This window comes from Panthera tigris, chromosome D3 (genome assembly GCF_018350195.1).
Source record: "Panthera tigris isolate Pti1 chromosome D3, P.tigris_Pti1_mat1.1, whole genome shotgun sequence".
Classification (NCBI taxonomy): domain Eukaryota; kingdom Metazoa; phylum Chordata; class Mammalia; order Carnivora; family Felidae; genus Panthera; species Panthera tigris.
The window spans coordinates 45,953,687-45,969,469 of NC_056671.1; the positions used below are offsets into that span (position 1 = coordinate 45,953,687).

General features: G+C 41.0%; 1 protein-coding gene across 2 annotated transcripts in view; it reads right to left on the bottom strand.

Annotated features, from left to right (window-relative positions):
• The window catches only part of NPC1 (NPC intracellular cholesterol transporter 1), a 53,971-nt gene that overhangs the window by 24,066 nt on the left and 14,122 nt on the right, over positions 1-15,783 (bottom strand). For both annotated transcript variants that reach the window (XM_042961346.1, XM_042961345.1), the window contains exons 2-6: positions 13,602-13,724; positions 12,541-12,647; positions 9,859-10,034; positions 2,085-2,252; positions 1,251-1,500 (exon numbers count right to left, since the gene is read on the bottom strand). In XM_042961346.1, the coding sequence (XP_042817280.1) occupies positions 1,251-1,500; positions 2,085-2,252; positions 9,859-10,034; positions 12,541-12,647; positions 13,602-13,724 (824 nt within the window). The remainder of the gene's footprint in view (positions 1-1,250; positions 1,501-2,084; positions 2,253-9,858; positions 10,035-12,540; positions 12,648-13,601; positions 13,725-15,783) is intronic.

Sequence of the window (15,783 nt, forward strand, 5' to 3'; positions counted from 1 at the left end):
GCGGGGAAAATACCAGATGAGCCTGGAGCATTTTGTGATTCCAGGAAATAAGAAAGGCGAGGGCACGTTAAAAAACAAAACAAAAACAAAAAACAGAGGAGTAGGGACCATGATGTAAATGTAATTGAATAAGTAAGCAGAGCAAGAGGGATAACAGTCTATACAGAATAAGTGTAATTAGTAAATGAAGAAGAAATGAGGGAACTATAAAATCAACAATCATCACTAGGCAAACACCACAGTAGTAGCTGCAGATAAGATCCCCCAGTGGAGGCTAAAATCAGGGGGTGACAGCTTTAGGAGAAACAAGGTATTAGAGTTCTGACCCATCTCTCCTAAGATATCTATCAATTCCAAAGGGAGAAACAGTAACTTTATGGTAGAGAAATGCAGCAGAGACCCCCTTTATCAAGTGATCAAGGTTAACATTACCAGGGAAGAGACATACTGAGATCAGGTACGAGTGATACGTATGATACACTGAGAAGGACACATCAATTCTGTGATAATCTTGTCAGAAACACATAACCTCAACCTAATGAGAAAATGTCAGCTAAAGCTAAGTGGAGGGACATTCTACAAAATAACTGGCCAGTATGTATCGAAAGTGTCAAGGCCATAAAAGAAATGGAAAGACCGAGGACCTGTCAGAGACCAGGGGAGGGTGGTAAACAAAAAGTGGGCGTGGAGTGGGGTCCAAAAACAGAACAAGGGTGTCAGAGGAAGAGATGGTGGTATCTGAATAAAGTTTGTGGCTTAGCTAATCATACCATACCATTATTTTCGTGGTTTTGATAATTACACAGTATGGCTGACATAAGCTATAACATTAGGGGAAGCTGGGTAAAGGATACATATGAACTTCTACTATTTTTTGCACCTTCCTGGTAAGTCTAACATTATTTCAAAACAAGTTAAAGAAACTGTACTATCCTAATCAAGGTGCAAATATGTAAAAGGATTATAAGCACTGCATTGAATTAGATTTGAATCAGATTCAGCTCCTCCTACTTTCTGTTAAAGAATGTGTGGTTAATGCACAGTGCTTTAAATCACTCATCATTTTGAACAAATCAATGAAACCAACTTCTCGATCTAACCAGGCCTCTGATTGTTTACCAGTTGAAAGCCAAAAGCAATTCATGGAGACTGGTATTCACGTGATATTTGTTTCCTGGTTTAGTTAAGCTGGAAGTACCACTTGAATAATCTTGCTCTTCTTGCCCTGGGGAATAAACAAAACTGCTCACCTGTAGCACCACAAAGCAAAAAATGCTCCAAAAAACACAAGCAAAAATGCCATGTAGGTGATCCACATGATGACATACATGGCGTCCAGGCCCAAGATTCTCCAGGGCACAGGAGGCGGTGGGGGCTGGGGCTTTGGGCCACAAACAATTGAGCAGTCCTGGCAGCTGCACGGCCCGGTGACTTCGTCCACAGACTCGTCACAGCCCTTGGTGGCATTGTTCATGGGCTCCATCCCATGGGTTGGAAGATCTGCGGGGAGGATGGGGTTGAGTAAATATCTCAATAAAAAAACTACAAAGCTCGTATTAAATTATATTTGAACCTAGTGATAAGCACACTGACATTCAGAGCATGACCATAAGAGTAAAAAGGACTGGAGGTTTCTGGCTGATCAAATGGTGTGTTGCTGCTTAGTCCCGTAAAATTTTAAGTTACTTCAAGTAATTTTGGGCACAAGGTTTGTTGCTGAGACCAGAGTGCCCCACATTCCAAGGGAAATCTCCACTGAGGAGACAGTCTAACATTATTCCAGAGCTCCTAAAAAGGCCTTTGTAATGCTTCAGTCTTTTTTTTAAAAAGAAAAGAAACAAAACAAAAACCCAGGCTCATTCATTCTTTCAATGAGGCAGCAACACCGGAAGGCAGTTCCTCCTCCTCCATCCTCCCTGCCAGCCCCCTAAATTAACCAGGGGCAGGGGAAATGTTCTAGTTACCTCTCTCACTGGAGGGAAAGTCCAGGAACCAGTTATCTGAATTTGTTTACCTTCCTATTGTAGATTAAGGTTCCTGGGCTTTAAAACCACATTATAAATACACCAAACTTGGGAGTCTACCTGAAAAAATGGGTGTGATGGTGAAAGGTGCCTGGCCGTTGTCCTTATTGAACATGTACTCAATCCAGTTAGTGGCATTGCAGGCTTCGGCGTCCTTCCCACACAGCAGTCCCAGGGCTTTGTCATTACTGGAGGGGGCCTCCACGTCCCGGCAGGCATTGTACATGGCTGGCAGAGGAAGAAGGCAAAAGTACCGAACACCATGCTCAGAAGACCTTCCGAAAGGCCTCTCAAATGCGAATTTAGCCATAAACACTGCACTCCAAAGCCACGGGCTGGTAGGAGGGACAGTAAACACTAAGGGCAGGAGTGGAGACTCACCACTCTGCAAGTAACATGCTGGGCTAGATTCCAAGTAACTTAAACATAAAAGCAAACAAGAAAGGCATACATCACCCCCACGTAGCTCACAGTAGCTGGGAGAAGTATTACCACCACTGGAGAGAAGAAGGGACTAAGGCTGAGGAAGGAGAAGTAAGAACCTTAGTGTCTCTTCAGTCAATGAAGCTGGTTCCAGAAATCTGGGGTAGGAAACTTATACAGCTGAAGAGTTTGGAACTTATACGGGAAAACTGTTTTTAGAGGAGAGGTCACATATGAATGAACCTAATACTAGTCGCTCTCTTGGCTTTATTTTAGTACATATAAAGACAACACACAAAATAAGAATACTGTGACACTTTGCACATAAAAAAGTAGTAGTAATGGATCCCATATTAACATTCATTAACCAGTCCCTACTGTAGAGGCCGCTTTCAGACAAACAGGCTTGAGCAATGGAATGTAGAAAAGGCCCATCAGCTGACCCACCTCAAAATATCCACAGGCCCTAACTAACCAATGGGCTACTTGCAGCTGAGCACAGTTACCCAAAAAGGGAGAATTCCAGGGGCACCTGGGTGGCTCAGTCAGTTAAGCTTCCAACTCTTGGTTTTGGCTCAGGTCATGATCTCAGGGTTTGGTTCATGAGTTTGAGCCCTGCTTGGGAATTCTCTCTCTCTCTCCCTTTCTCTTCCCCTCCCTGACTTATGCTCTCTCGCGCTCTCTCAAAATAAATAAATAAACTTAAAAAAAAAAAAGGGGAGAATTCCGTATATCGCTATGCCTCCACCTCCTCCCTCTTTAAGAACAGCCTCCACCCACTACCTCACTGCAGACGGCTTCTGTCTGTCCTGCCCACCACTCCCTTGTGGCGTATTCAATAAACTTCTATCGCCTTTGTTCTGCCTCACGTGAATTCTCTCACCTTCCCAGCCATGGGTTGCCAGCCTATCATCACCCTACATTTGGGGGCCCCCATCCAATGGAGAGATACCTCATTTAGATACCACACCTACTTGTTACAAACTTCTTTGGATCTTCTTCCCTAAACTTTAAAGAGACACTGATAAATTCACCGTGTTTAACCCTCACTCTTGAAAGGCAGTTCAGATAGAATGACTTCTTTAGAATTAGGGTTATTCTATTGCCTTCTGGCCTCTATCACTGCTGGTAAGAAAATCTCCAACTGGCATTCTTTTGAAATGATTTGTATCTTTTTTCTACTTATTTTTAAGACACTTGTCTTTGGAGTTTTATAGTTTTTTCTTTTAGTTAAAAAAAAATTTTTTTTAATGTTTATTTATTTTTGAGACAGAGAGAGACAGAGCATGAATAGGGGAGGGGCAGACAGAGAGAGAGACACAGAATCTGAAGCAGGCTCCAGGCTCCAAGCTGTCAGCACAGAGACCGACGCAGGGCTGGAACTCGCAGGCCGTGAGATCATGACCTGAGCTGAAGTCGAATGCTTAACCGACTGAGCCACCCAGGTGCCCCGAGTTTTATAGTTTTTCTATGCTGTATTTACATATGGATTTTAACAGCTTTACTGAGATATAATTACATACCATACAATTCAACCATTTGAAGTTCCAATTTAATGGATTTTAGCCCATTCACAGATAGGTGCAACCATCGCCACAGTCAATTTTAGAACATTTTCATCACCTTAAAGAATCTCTGTACTCTTTAGCTAATCCTCCCTCATCTCTCCCCCCCCCCCCCCCAAGCCCTAAGCAACCATTAATTTATTTCTGTCTCTATAGTACATTTGCTTACTTTGGACATTTCATATAAATGGAATCCTATAATATGTAATCTTTTGTGGCTAGCTTCTTCCACTTAGCATGATGGTTTCAAGGTCCATCCACATTGTAGCATGTATCATTCCTTTTTGTGGTGGCATAATATTCTGCTGTACGAATATACCACATTTGTTTATAAATCAGCTGATGGATATCTGGACTGTTTCTACCTTTTGGCTATTAAGAACAATGCTCCTATAAATGTTTGGTTACAGTTTTTGTGTGGACATACACTTTTACTTCTCTTGTGAATGGAATGGCTGTGTCATATGGTAACCCTATGCTTAATTCTTTCAAGAACTGCCAGACTGTTTTCCAAAGCGACTGCATCTTTTTACATTTCTACTGGCAGTGTATGAGGGCTCTAATTTCTCCACATCCTCCTGACACTTGTTACCTGACCTTTTGCTTCTAGCTGTCCTGATGGGTGTGAAGTGGTATCCCAACTGTGGTTTTGATTTGCATTTCTCTGATGACTAACGATTTTGAGCATCTTTTCATGTGCGTATTGGCCATTTGTATAACATCCTTGGAGAAATGTCTGTTCGGATCATTTTCCCATTTTAAATTGGGTTATCTATTATTGAGTTGTGACAGTTCTTTATATATTCTAGATACAAGATTTTTAATGATTAAATAATTTGCAAATATTTTTGTCTTTTCTTGATGGTGTCCTTTGAAGCACAAAACTCTGTTTTGATCATGTCCCAACATATCTGTTTTTCTTTTGTTGCTCATGTTTTTGGTGTCATATCTAAGAATCCATTTTCAAATCTGAGGTCATGGTTTATTCCTATGTTTTCTTCTAAGTGTTTTCAGGTTTTGGCTCTTATATTTAGGTTTTTGACCCATTTTAGTTTTTGTTTATGGTGTGAGGTAAGGATTTAACTTCATCCTTTCCCATGTGGCTACTGTTTCCCCAGCACCATTTGTTGAAAAGACTATTCTTTCCCCATTGAATGGACTTGGCATCCTTGTCAAAAATCAGATGACCACAGATATATAGGTCTAAGTTGTATCTCATTGTCCTATATGTTTATCTTTATTCCAGTACCACACTGTCTTGATTTTCACCAGCTGGTAGTAAATTTTGAAATTGGGAAGTATGAGTCCTTCTATTTTGTTCTTCTTCAGGATTGTCTTGGCTATTCTGGGTCCCTTGAAATTACATGAATCTTGGAATCAGCCTATCAATTTCTACAAAGAAGCAAGTTGGGATTCTGACAGGGATTGCACTGAATCTGTACATCAATATGGGAAGTACTGTCATCTTAACATTTTTAAGTTTTCTGATCCATCAACATGGAGTATCTTTCCATTTACTAAGATCCTTTCTTTTAATGATGTTTTACAGTTTAATGGTGATGTGTAAGTTTTACACTTCTTGTTAAATCCTAGGTATTTTATTCTTCTTGATACTATTGTAAATGGAATTTTCTTAGTTTCACTTCCAGACTGTCCACTGCATATGAAGACATATAACTGATTTTTGTGTATTTTCTTTCTTTTTAATTTACCTGGCTTCAAGATTAATTTTTCTGCCCCTAAGTCTAAGGATTCATCTCTCTTCCAATCTGGAAAACCCTTGGCCATTATCTTTTTACTTATTGTTTCTCCCCAACTTTCTCTCTTCCTTCTCTGGAGCTCTTCACATTATCCCACATGTCATTTCTTTAATGATTCCAGATTGTCATAACTCTACACTATTTTCTAAGTAATTCTCTCATATCTTCCAGCTCACTATTTGGTTTTCAGGTTTTTATTTTATTAAATATTTTAAGCATACAGAAAATATGGAGAATAATACAATTCTCATTTATTTAGCACCCAGCTATATTAATCTTATTTTTCATTTGCCCCAACATTAAAAAAAACCAAATGCTACAGATACAGTTGAAGTCCCCTGAATACCCTTACTTAGGAATACATTCCCTTGCTTAAGGTAAAACCACAACCCTAAATTTGATGTTTATCTTTCCCATGCATATTTGTGTACTTTCATGATATACTGTATACATAGATATGTAGTAGTGTTTAATATAAACAACATACTACATCTATCCTGTGACATTTTCAATTTTTCAAGTACTTCAAGTCAGTGATGTAACTAATTCGTTTTAACAGTTTTAAATATTCCATTATAGATTATGACTATGCTCCAAATATATTTATCCATTCTTCTCTTAATCAGCATTTAGTGCCCCAATTTAGTTAATTTATTAATGGACTTTTTATTTAAAAAAAAATTTTTTTAATGTTTATTTCTGAGAGTGAGAGAGACAGAGAGAGAGAGAGAGAGAGAGTGTGCGCACACGTGCACACACACACAGGAGACAGAGGGGCAGAGAGAGAGGGAGACACAGAATCCAAAGCAGGCTGCAGGTTCTGTGCTGACAGCTCAGAGCTTGAACTCGTGAACTGCGACATCATGACCTGAGCCGAGGTCAGACACCCAACTGACTGAGCCACCCAGCCTCCCCTATTAATGGCCTTTTTAAAGAGGAGTTTTAGGTTCACAGTAAAATTGAGCAGATGGTATAGAGAACTCCCACACACCTCCTGCCTCAACACAAGCACCTCATTACTATCAACAGCACCAGAGTATATATATATTTGTTACAGCTGATGAACCTATAATGACACATCATTGTCATTCAAAGTCCACAGTTTATTTCAAGGTTCACAGTAGGTGTTGTATATTCAATGAGTTTTGGCAAATGTATAATGACTCATACCCACTATTATAGTATTAAACAATAGTCTCCCTGTCCTTAATATCCGCTGTGCTCCTCCTTTCTTCCCCTAGTACCTGGTAACCATTGATCATTTTACTATCTCCATAGTTTTGCCTCTTCCAGAATATAATAAACCTGGAATCATACAGTATGTAGGCTTTCCAGATTCACTTCTTTCACTTAGTAATACAGATTTAACATTCCTCCATGTCATTTCATGGCTTGATGGCTCATTTCTTTTTAATGCTTAAGGATATTCCATTGTCTGGGTGTACCCCAGTTTATTTACCTACTGAAGGACATCTTGGTGTGAATTATGAATAATGCTGCTACAACATGCATGTAAGGGTTTTTATGTGGACATACGTTTTCAATGCTTTGGGGTAAATGCCAAAAACCATGATTGCTGGATCATATGGTTAAGAGCATTTTTAGTTTTCTAAGAAATTGCCAGACTATCTTCCAAAGTGGCTGAACCATTTTGCATTCCCAGCAGAAATGAATTAGAGTTTCTGTGGCTCCACATCCTCACCAGCATTTGGTGGTGTTAGTGTTCTGGATTTTGGCCATTTTAACAGGTGCGTAGTGGTATTTCACTGTTGTTTTAATCGGGAATTCCCTAATAACATACAATGTTGAGCATCTTTTCATTTGTTTATTTGCCATCCATTATCTTCTTTGGTAAGGTGTCTGATCAGGATTTGTGTCCACTTTTCAATCAGGCTATTCATTTTCTTATTATTGAGTTTTACGAGTTCTTCATTTATTTTGGGGTCTGTGGGTGGCTCAGTCGGTTAGGTGTCCAACTTCAGCTCAGGTCATGATCTCACAGATCATGGGTTCGAGCCTCGTGTTGGGCTCTGTGATGACAGTCCTGAGTCTGAAGCCTGCTTCAGACTCTGTGTCTTCAGCCTGCTTCAGACTCTGTGTCTTCCTCTCTCTGCCCTCCTCTGCTCGGGCTCTCTCTCTCAAATATAAACAAACATTAAAAAAAAAAAAAAGTCCTTCATATATTTTGTTAAGAGTCCTTCATGAGATGTGTCTTCTGCAAGTATCTTCTCCCAGTTTGTGCTTGTCTTTTCATTCTCCTGATGTCACCAATTTTTGACGACCACAAAAGTGCCACAATGAATGTTCTTATATGGTTCTTTGTTTATGTGCATTAGGAGTTTCTCTAGGGCAGGCATCTATGTAAGTGGAATTTCTGGAATGAGGGTATATTCATCCTCAACTTTACCAGGTAGTGCAGAACGGGTTTCAAACACTCCTATTAAGTTATGGTTGCCAATGGTGCAGTATATTAGCATTCCTATTGCTTGAACATCCTACCAAATCTGGAATTGACCAATTTTTACATTTGTGCCTATCTGATGTGTGAAATGGCAGCTCACTGTTTTAATCTGTGTTTCAGTGACTGTTCTAGATACTGTTTATAAATCTTTTCACTTATGATTTCTGCTTTTCCTCTAGTCTAGAACACTTCCTTATCTTAAAGTCGTAAATATATTCTGTATTTACTTCTAAAAATGTCCAAGATTAGGATTTTTAATCTATACACCTTTAGTACGATATACAAAGATAAAAATTAGATGATCAATTTTACCACACCATGTATATACTAGTCCACCCTTCCTTTAATGATTTGTAACAACACACCTGTTATATATCAATTTTCAATAAGCATGGTTCTGTTTCTAGACAGATGATCTCTCTTCATACAGTCAGGATGCTTCATATGTCATATCTTTTGGTAGATTTATTCCTACATAGCTTATTTTATTGGTTTTGTGATGGAGACAATCTTTTAATTAATTGTTTTAACTAACATTAATTTATATTTCATTATTTTTTATTATTTACATTTTCTATTAAATTTTTGGTTACATTTTTAAGTGATCATTACAATTAAATCTGTATGTTGTTCTTATATGATGAATTCTTATTCTCTTATTTTGTAGATGTTCTTGGGCACATTCTTTATTCAGTGGTGTTGAATCTGCTATTTATATTTCAGTTCATTTAAGTGGCTTTTTCTTATTAAAAGAGCCAGCTGGTTCTAATTCTAATCTTTTCATTCTTTTCCCCTTGTGTTCTATTCTTTCAGGACTCTTTCAATTCAATCATTTTCTACAAACACTAGATGGTCTTTCTCATACTATCCTATGATTTCTAGTTGTTATGGATCCTTTTCCCTACTGTGGTATCTGTTTACTCTCCCTTACAGTGATGTATGTCTTGAGTCAAATCTCCCCTCCTGCTTCCCTTCTTCATTTCCACCCTTCCACACTCTCCCCTCAGTTTTGCAATTAACTCATGAAGTTACACAATTCATGTCCACTAGAAATAAAGTTCTAATGGCTTCTAAGATATACAGAAGGGGCGCCTGGGTGGCGCAGTCGGTTAAGCGTCCGACTTCAGCCAGGTTACGATCTCGCGGTCCGTGAGTTCGAGCCCCGCGTCAGGCTCTGGGCTGATGGCTCGGAGCCTGGAGCCTGCTTCCGATTCTGTGTCTCCCTCTCTCTCTGCCCCTCCCCCGTTCATGCTCTGTCTCTCTCTGTCCCAAAAAAATAAATAAAAAACGTTGAAAAAAAAAAAAAAAAAAAAAAAAAAAAAAAAAGATATACAGAAAAGTAAACTTGCACACACTAAAAATTTCCATGTGGGAACTTACAGTTAGGAAGGGATTAAGCAAATACTTCAAAAAAGATTGTTTTATAGGTTGTAGCTCAAGTCTTGGATACACGCTAAGCAACAAGTCGCATTTCATGGCCAATGGAATTTATAACTGTCATTTTCACACAGCTGACAACAAAAAGGAACAACCTGACCCAGTATCCTGATGCCAAATGTAATAATAAAGGAATAATTAAAAGCTTACTCACCCCCACCCCCCACCCCCCCAAAAAGTTTACTCACCATTGGCAAAACTCTCTCCAATGTAGTACTGTAATTCTTTTACATTTGTTTTAGTCTGGTTTGTAACAGGATCAACATAATCTTCAGTTGCTGTAACATTCAGAAACTGACTTTGCCGAGGGCTACACGTCAGCTCGCAAAACAGGTTCATTAGGTTATAGAAACAGGATGGACATCTAAAGAGAAAGTAAACTATTGTCTGATCTCACAGATAACAGGGCCAGCAAAAAAAGATGATATACAACAAAGAATATTTTAAATTTATTATAAAGTGACAAGTAAATTATCTAAGAACCTCTTAAACCCAGCAATTCTACACCTAAAATCTTGTGTTAAAATAAAGATGTCTCTTTAAAAACTGCCCTAATTACTACACATATGTTGTCCAGGTGCAATTTCAGAAAGACAAAAATGCTTCTCTGAATTCTGTGCTTTGCAATTTATAGACATGTTTTCTTTGTCTTGAACTAAGGGGACTTAGAAGCATCATGGGGACAATTCTAATTAAGAAGAAAAACAAGGGAAGGGTGCCTGGGTGGCTCAGTCAGTTAAGAGTCAGACCGGCTCAGGTCATGATCTTGTGGTTCATGGGTTTGAGCCCCGCGTCGGGCTCTGTGCTGACAGCTAGGAGCCTGGAGCCTGCTTTAGATTCTGTGTCTCCCTCTCTTTCAGCCCCTCCCCATCTCGTGCTCTGTCTCTCTCAAAAAAATGAACCTTAAAAAAAAAGTTTTTTTTAAAAAGAAGAAAAACAAGGGGAAAACGAGATTCAGGCATTAGAATTTTCATCTTGCTACTGAAGGGCTTTCTTTAAGGTAATCCCCAGGTAATCCCCTGACCCTCTCTAAACACAAGAGGATTTCCCCGTGACTTGAGAAGAAGGCATAAGAACAGCAGTGGTGTTCTCTGGCTGCATGGGTTGCAGAAACACACAGGTTCTCATGAGGACCACAAGCTGCTGTCTTGTGTCTGCTTGTGTCTGCTGTCCTTCAGGTTCAACGTTTAAGCTTCTAACGGTGACTTGTTAGGTGGGAGAACTCTCTCCCCAGTTTGGTTCACTTCTATTTGCAAAAGCTACAGCTTCATTAGACCTGCATTCTCGCTGCACAACCAGTCGAGATGACCCTCAACTCCGATCTGGTCCAGGTGCCCACGTGACACGGAACAGGGAAGGTGGTCCCAGCCTTCAAAGCCCCTGGTCTAGTAAGGGAGCAGACACGCACACTGACCTGCTCTCAGGAGTCCCGTGCTTTACTGTGACAAGAACGAGAACCACAATTACACCATTCTAACACACACTACTCCCGGGGTGCCCAGATTTCTACCATGTTCTGTGAATCACAAACCTCTTTGCGTGTTATTAAGTTTAATCTCCACGATCAATTCTGGCAGCTGCACGTGTTAGCTTCTCATTATTTTCTGTTATAAACAGAGCTGACAACATGGGGAAATCTGGTTATCTTTTGATCTCGGTTATTTTTACGTCCATAATGCCTCACCTAGGGCAGGTGCTAAACAAATGTACTTTGACTGAATGATGGCTGCAACCTGCTCCATCACCATCCACTGGCCTTCCACAGGGTATGCTGGTCCAATTAGATTCTCCACTGTTTCATCTATTATTATAGGGTACGCTGTCCTGGAAGAACAGTTTAGGGATGGTTTTCCACTCTGTGTTGTCAGTTTAAACCTCTGGGAAGATGCAGGGTTTTCTCAGAGGATGTGGACCGCCCTGTCACCTACAGTGGTATGTGCATAGAGAAGCATCGCCCCCTCTTCCTATGTCCTTTATCAGGGTGCTTCAGTGTGCAAAATTTAGGAAGAGACCATGATGTGCTGTTCTACAGACCACCACCAGCTTGTTCTTTTGCACATTTGAGAACCGCTGAGTGAGCTCAGAGAAGAACACCTATTATGCAACCCTTTTCATGGCCCTGGTCATAGAGAACAGAACAGACTGGACAAAGAACTAATGTTGACAAAACCTCCCAGCTCTGCCAGAACAATCGTGTTAACAGCTATCAAAGGCCAGCTCTAGGGAGGACTGGGACTCTAGCATCTCAGGACACTGCAGGAAGAGAGAACCACATCATCTAGGGGTGGGGCGGAGAGGGAGGTGATGCAGAGGACCACACGGAGGAGGGTCTCGGGTCACAGACCTGGCAGCACCACCAGAACCTCTCCTCCCCACAGTGCCCAGAGGCTCGAGTATGAAAAGACCAAGTCCCTTGGGTAAGGACATCTCAGAGGAAGCCCCACATTAGTTCTGCGTGTAACTAGGAAGAGAACTAAATCTGGTAACTATTATTTTATCGAGAAATTGTCCTTTATTTCTGAGAAGTCATAAGATTGCTTTCTTGAAATAAAATGAAAACCAACTTTTAAAAGGAAATCAGTAGGGGCGCCTTAGTAGCTCGGTCGGTTAAGTGTCCAGCTTTATCTCCAGTCATGATCCCAGGTCGAGCCCCGCACTGGGCTCTGGGCTGACAGCTCAGAGCCTGGAGCCTGCTTCGGATTCCGTGTCTCCCTCTCTCTCTCTGCCCTTCCCCTGCTTGTGCTCTGTCTCTCAAAAATGAATAAACGTTAAAAAAAATTTTTTTTTTAAGGAAATCAGGACGTCACTAGTTAACAAGTGCTCAAAATCTACTATTTTTTTTTTTGTTGTTTGCCAGGTGGTCAACCTACCTGGACAGAAACTGTAGAGGCAGCTGCAGGTTGTCTTTCAGTGTCTGGAGCTGCTGCACATCGCAACAAAGACTGACGTTGTCAAAGAAGAATCCTGGACAGAGCTCCTTTTGGGTGAGAAAGCATGGTTATCAGAGCAGCAAAGTCAAATCAGGACACACATTACTCAATAAGGCAATTTTACTCACATAGTCCTTTATAGGTATAGAAGGGTAAGAAATGTGTTTGCAAAGTTCTTGCAGAATTCTTTCACAGGGCTATCAATTTTACTATTTATAAACGAGGGAGTCACAAAAGTAGAAGCAGTACAGTTATTTCAAATCTTTTTCCTATTTGGAAGCTCCCTTCCCTCCATGACAACCAGTTTGATCTCTTTAGTTTTCTGTTCAGGTTTAGCCCAAATGCTACTGACTACTTCCATTAGTCACGACAGAGAAAGTCAGAGGTCTTTAACAATTCTCATGAAAGTACCAAGTCAGTCGAGGAGACCCGCCACATGCAACTTGATTTTACATTACCGAGGCCTCTAAAACCAGACCTTTCCCCTCTAAAACCAGATTTTTCCAGTTCGTTTCTAATATCCCTGTGTATCAGGAAAGGTAAACAAGGCAACAGAGAACAGAATCCTGGTAGCAACCAAAGTTCACAGGCTCTGGATGGAAAACGGGGGAATCACTAAGATAAACAGGACAAGGGAGTCAGAGCCACTTAGCAGCCCAGCCTGCCTGAGTCCTGAAATCCAGGAACCGAAAAAAAGCTAACTTCTAGTATATTTTCAAGAAGCTGAAAAGAGCAACATTTGCGGTACCAAGGTCAGTCCCTAAATAGTAACTTGTTATGTGGAAACTACAACTATGAGAAAGGCATAAAGTGAGTCCCAAAGAAATCAAGCCTCCGGGAGTTATGTTATCTTCTGTGCTATTGTGTGCCCCAGATAAGCGTTTGGGGTAAGATTTAAACCTGTTAGTTTCAGCCCCACCTCTCAGTGATATTTACAGTGTAGTTACAGAGGATCTCCGATTAGCATTTTGTGTTCCCAGTGCCCAAGATAACAAACTTACCTGCACTAAGTCATACCCATCCTTCGGCAAGGGTTTTGGTGGCCCTGAATATTTGCAGTTGTACCTCTTATCTCCAGATGCAATTCCACACTCTCCATACCAGATGCAAGACTGTGCCAACACCTACAGACAGAGTCGACACAAAACTCAGTTCATCGGGGTCCCAAAGGTAATGGAAATTTCAACAGCGAAAAGCACCCATTCAAACACTATTACAAAACCTTCCAACGTTACCTGCAAAAGGAAGTGACAGCAAGAGGCACTGGTTAGCTTAATGTTTGGGGAAATATTAATGAAAATTGACAAGATGTCTAAAATGGGCTTGCCAAGTCAGTCAGCAAAGGAGGTAATAGAAATTACTTATTTACACAATTCCTAGTTCCTGCTAGTTTATTGTCAATGAAAGGAAGCTATAGTTCCATGTAAAGATCACTAAGAACCAGTGTAGAGGAAAGAAAGCAAGATAGTATGTGAGTCTGCAATTTTTAAGGCACCATTTTTGCACATCTGCATAAGAAACTACATAATCTCCAAATAATGAAAGAACATTTCCATACGTATTTAGGTTGATTCACATCAGCCCATCAATGAGTAACATGAAAAGCAAAGCCAAAACCCCCAATAAACCCTAAGAAAGAATCCTCGAGGTTTAAGTAGAAAGCAAAGAATGTGCTAGCTCTAAGGACAACCACCTCAGCAATCTTAAAAGAAAAATAAAGATTTCTCAAGTGCCACTCATATTTCCCGCGTGAGAGTCACCAGGCTGTCTGAAAACTCAGAAGGGGAGGAGGGTGCAGCGTGAATCATCACGTCAGCACAGCCACGGAGATCCACCACACCGGCCAGGGCCACAGGCCTGCAAGGCCTTGCAATCATCCGTCCCGTGGGGAAATAGAGGCCATCAAGTAGCAACTGTGACTCTCAAGATACCTCCTGGAAAAGCCATTAAAAGAAATCTGAATAGAAGAGTGAATTCTCTCCAGCGGCAGTGGCACGTGACCAACATGTATGCAAGGAGGTCAGTCAGTCTGTGTTGATCCTCAGCATCAAGATACAAATCCCATCACAGGCCCTTGAGGCTCTAAAAACATGAAAGGAAACAGGCAGGAGGTTGGGGTGTGTATGTGTGGGGAATCAAAGGGGTCAAGATTACTTTGAACTCATTTCTCAGGTATTTTCAAACAGAAATTATGACTTACTCTTTTCTGTATTCATTACAAGTCATATGTTTAGGCCATAAGGGAGGGAAATTATACAAATGAGGAAGTGACAAGTATTCAACAATGCCACATATCAAACCTTTGGCAAGAAGCTGCAAAATTCCGCCACTGTTTTTGTTTAAAAAGAATCGCAATTATTTATTTCCATGAACCTAGCGATTCCAGGGAAAGTGCTCCTCTTTCCAAAATTCTAGTTTTCTGACTAAAAGGAAATTATCCATCTACTGAAGTCTGAAAAGGCAAAAAAGCTGAGGAGGTGGCATAACTGCTGACATGACATGTAATTTAAACACAAGTGGCCCCGCCCCAGACTGCACAGAATTCTCAACACAGCCAAAGGGCAAGCAGGTCCAAGCCTGGGCACTCTGGCAAGTCACCCGCCAGAGTGACAGAAGGCCAGTCGACAAACGCAACTCTGGCATGACTAACAGGAAGAGGGTCTGGAGTCTCAGTTCCCTTTCCTCAGTGCTCAATGTTACGAAAGGAAATAAAGACTCAGCACAATGTGCTTCCCAGTCATCCTTCATAATGCCCGCCTTTATCTCAAGGTTGTTTCCATCCCTGGGGTAGAAGAGGGGTGGGGCAGGGGGGTGGGAGGAGGTCAGGAGTCCTGGGTTCTGATCCTCAGAGCTCACGAGGCTCTCAGTCAATGTGCCTGCTGGGCCTGCCTGCAGCTGGAGGTTACTGAAACCGTGTTGAGCAGTTCTGCTCCCTGTGAACAGCAGCTCATAACCCCTGCCCATCTCACAGGTTTGGTGTGAAGATCGGATAAGGGAATTTATGTGGAAGTACTTAGTGAACTGTAAAGCTATACAATCAAATGCAAGGGATCATTATTGTCTTCCAACTCTTTGGGACCTCAGCAAAGAGTACCTGAAGTAAAACACCTGAAATAAAACACCTAGATTTCTTTGGGCCCAGGAAAACTGTGTTTGACTCAATGCTAACAGATTTGCTTCCCA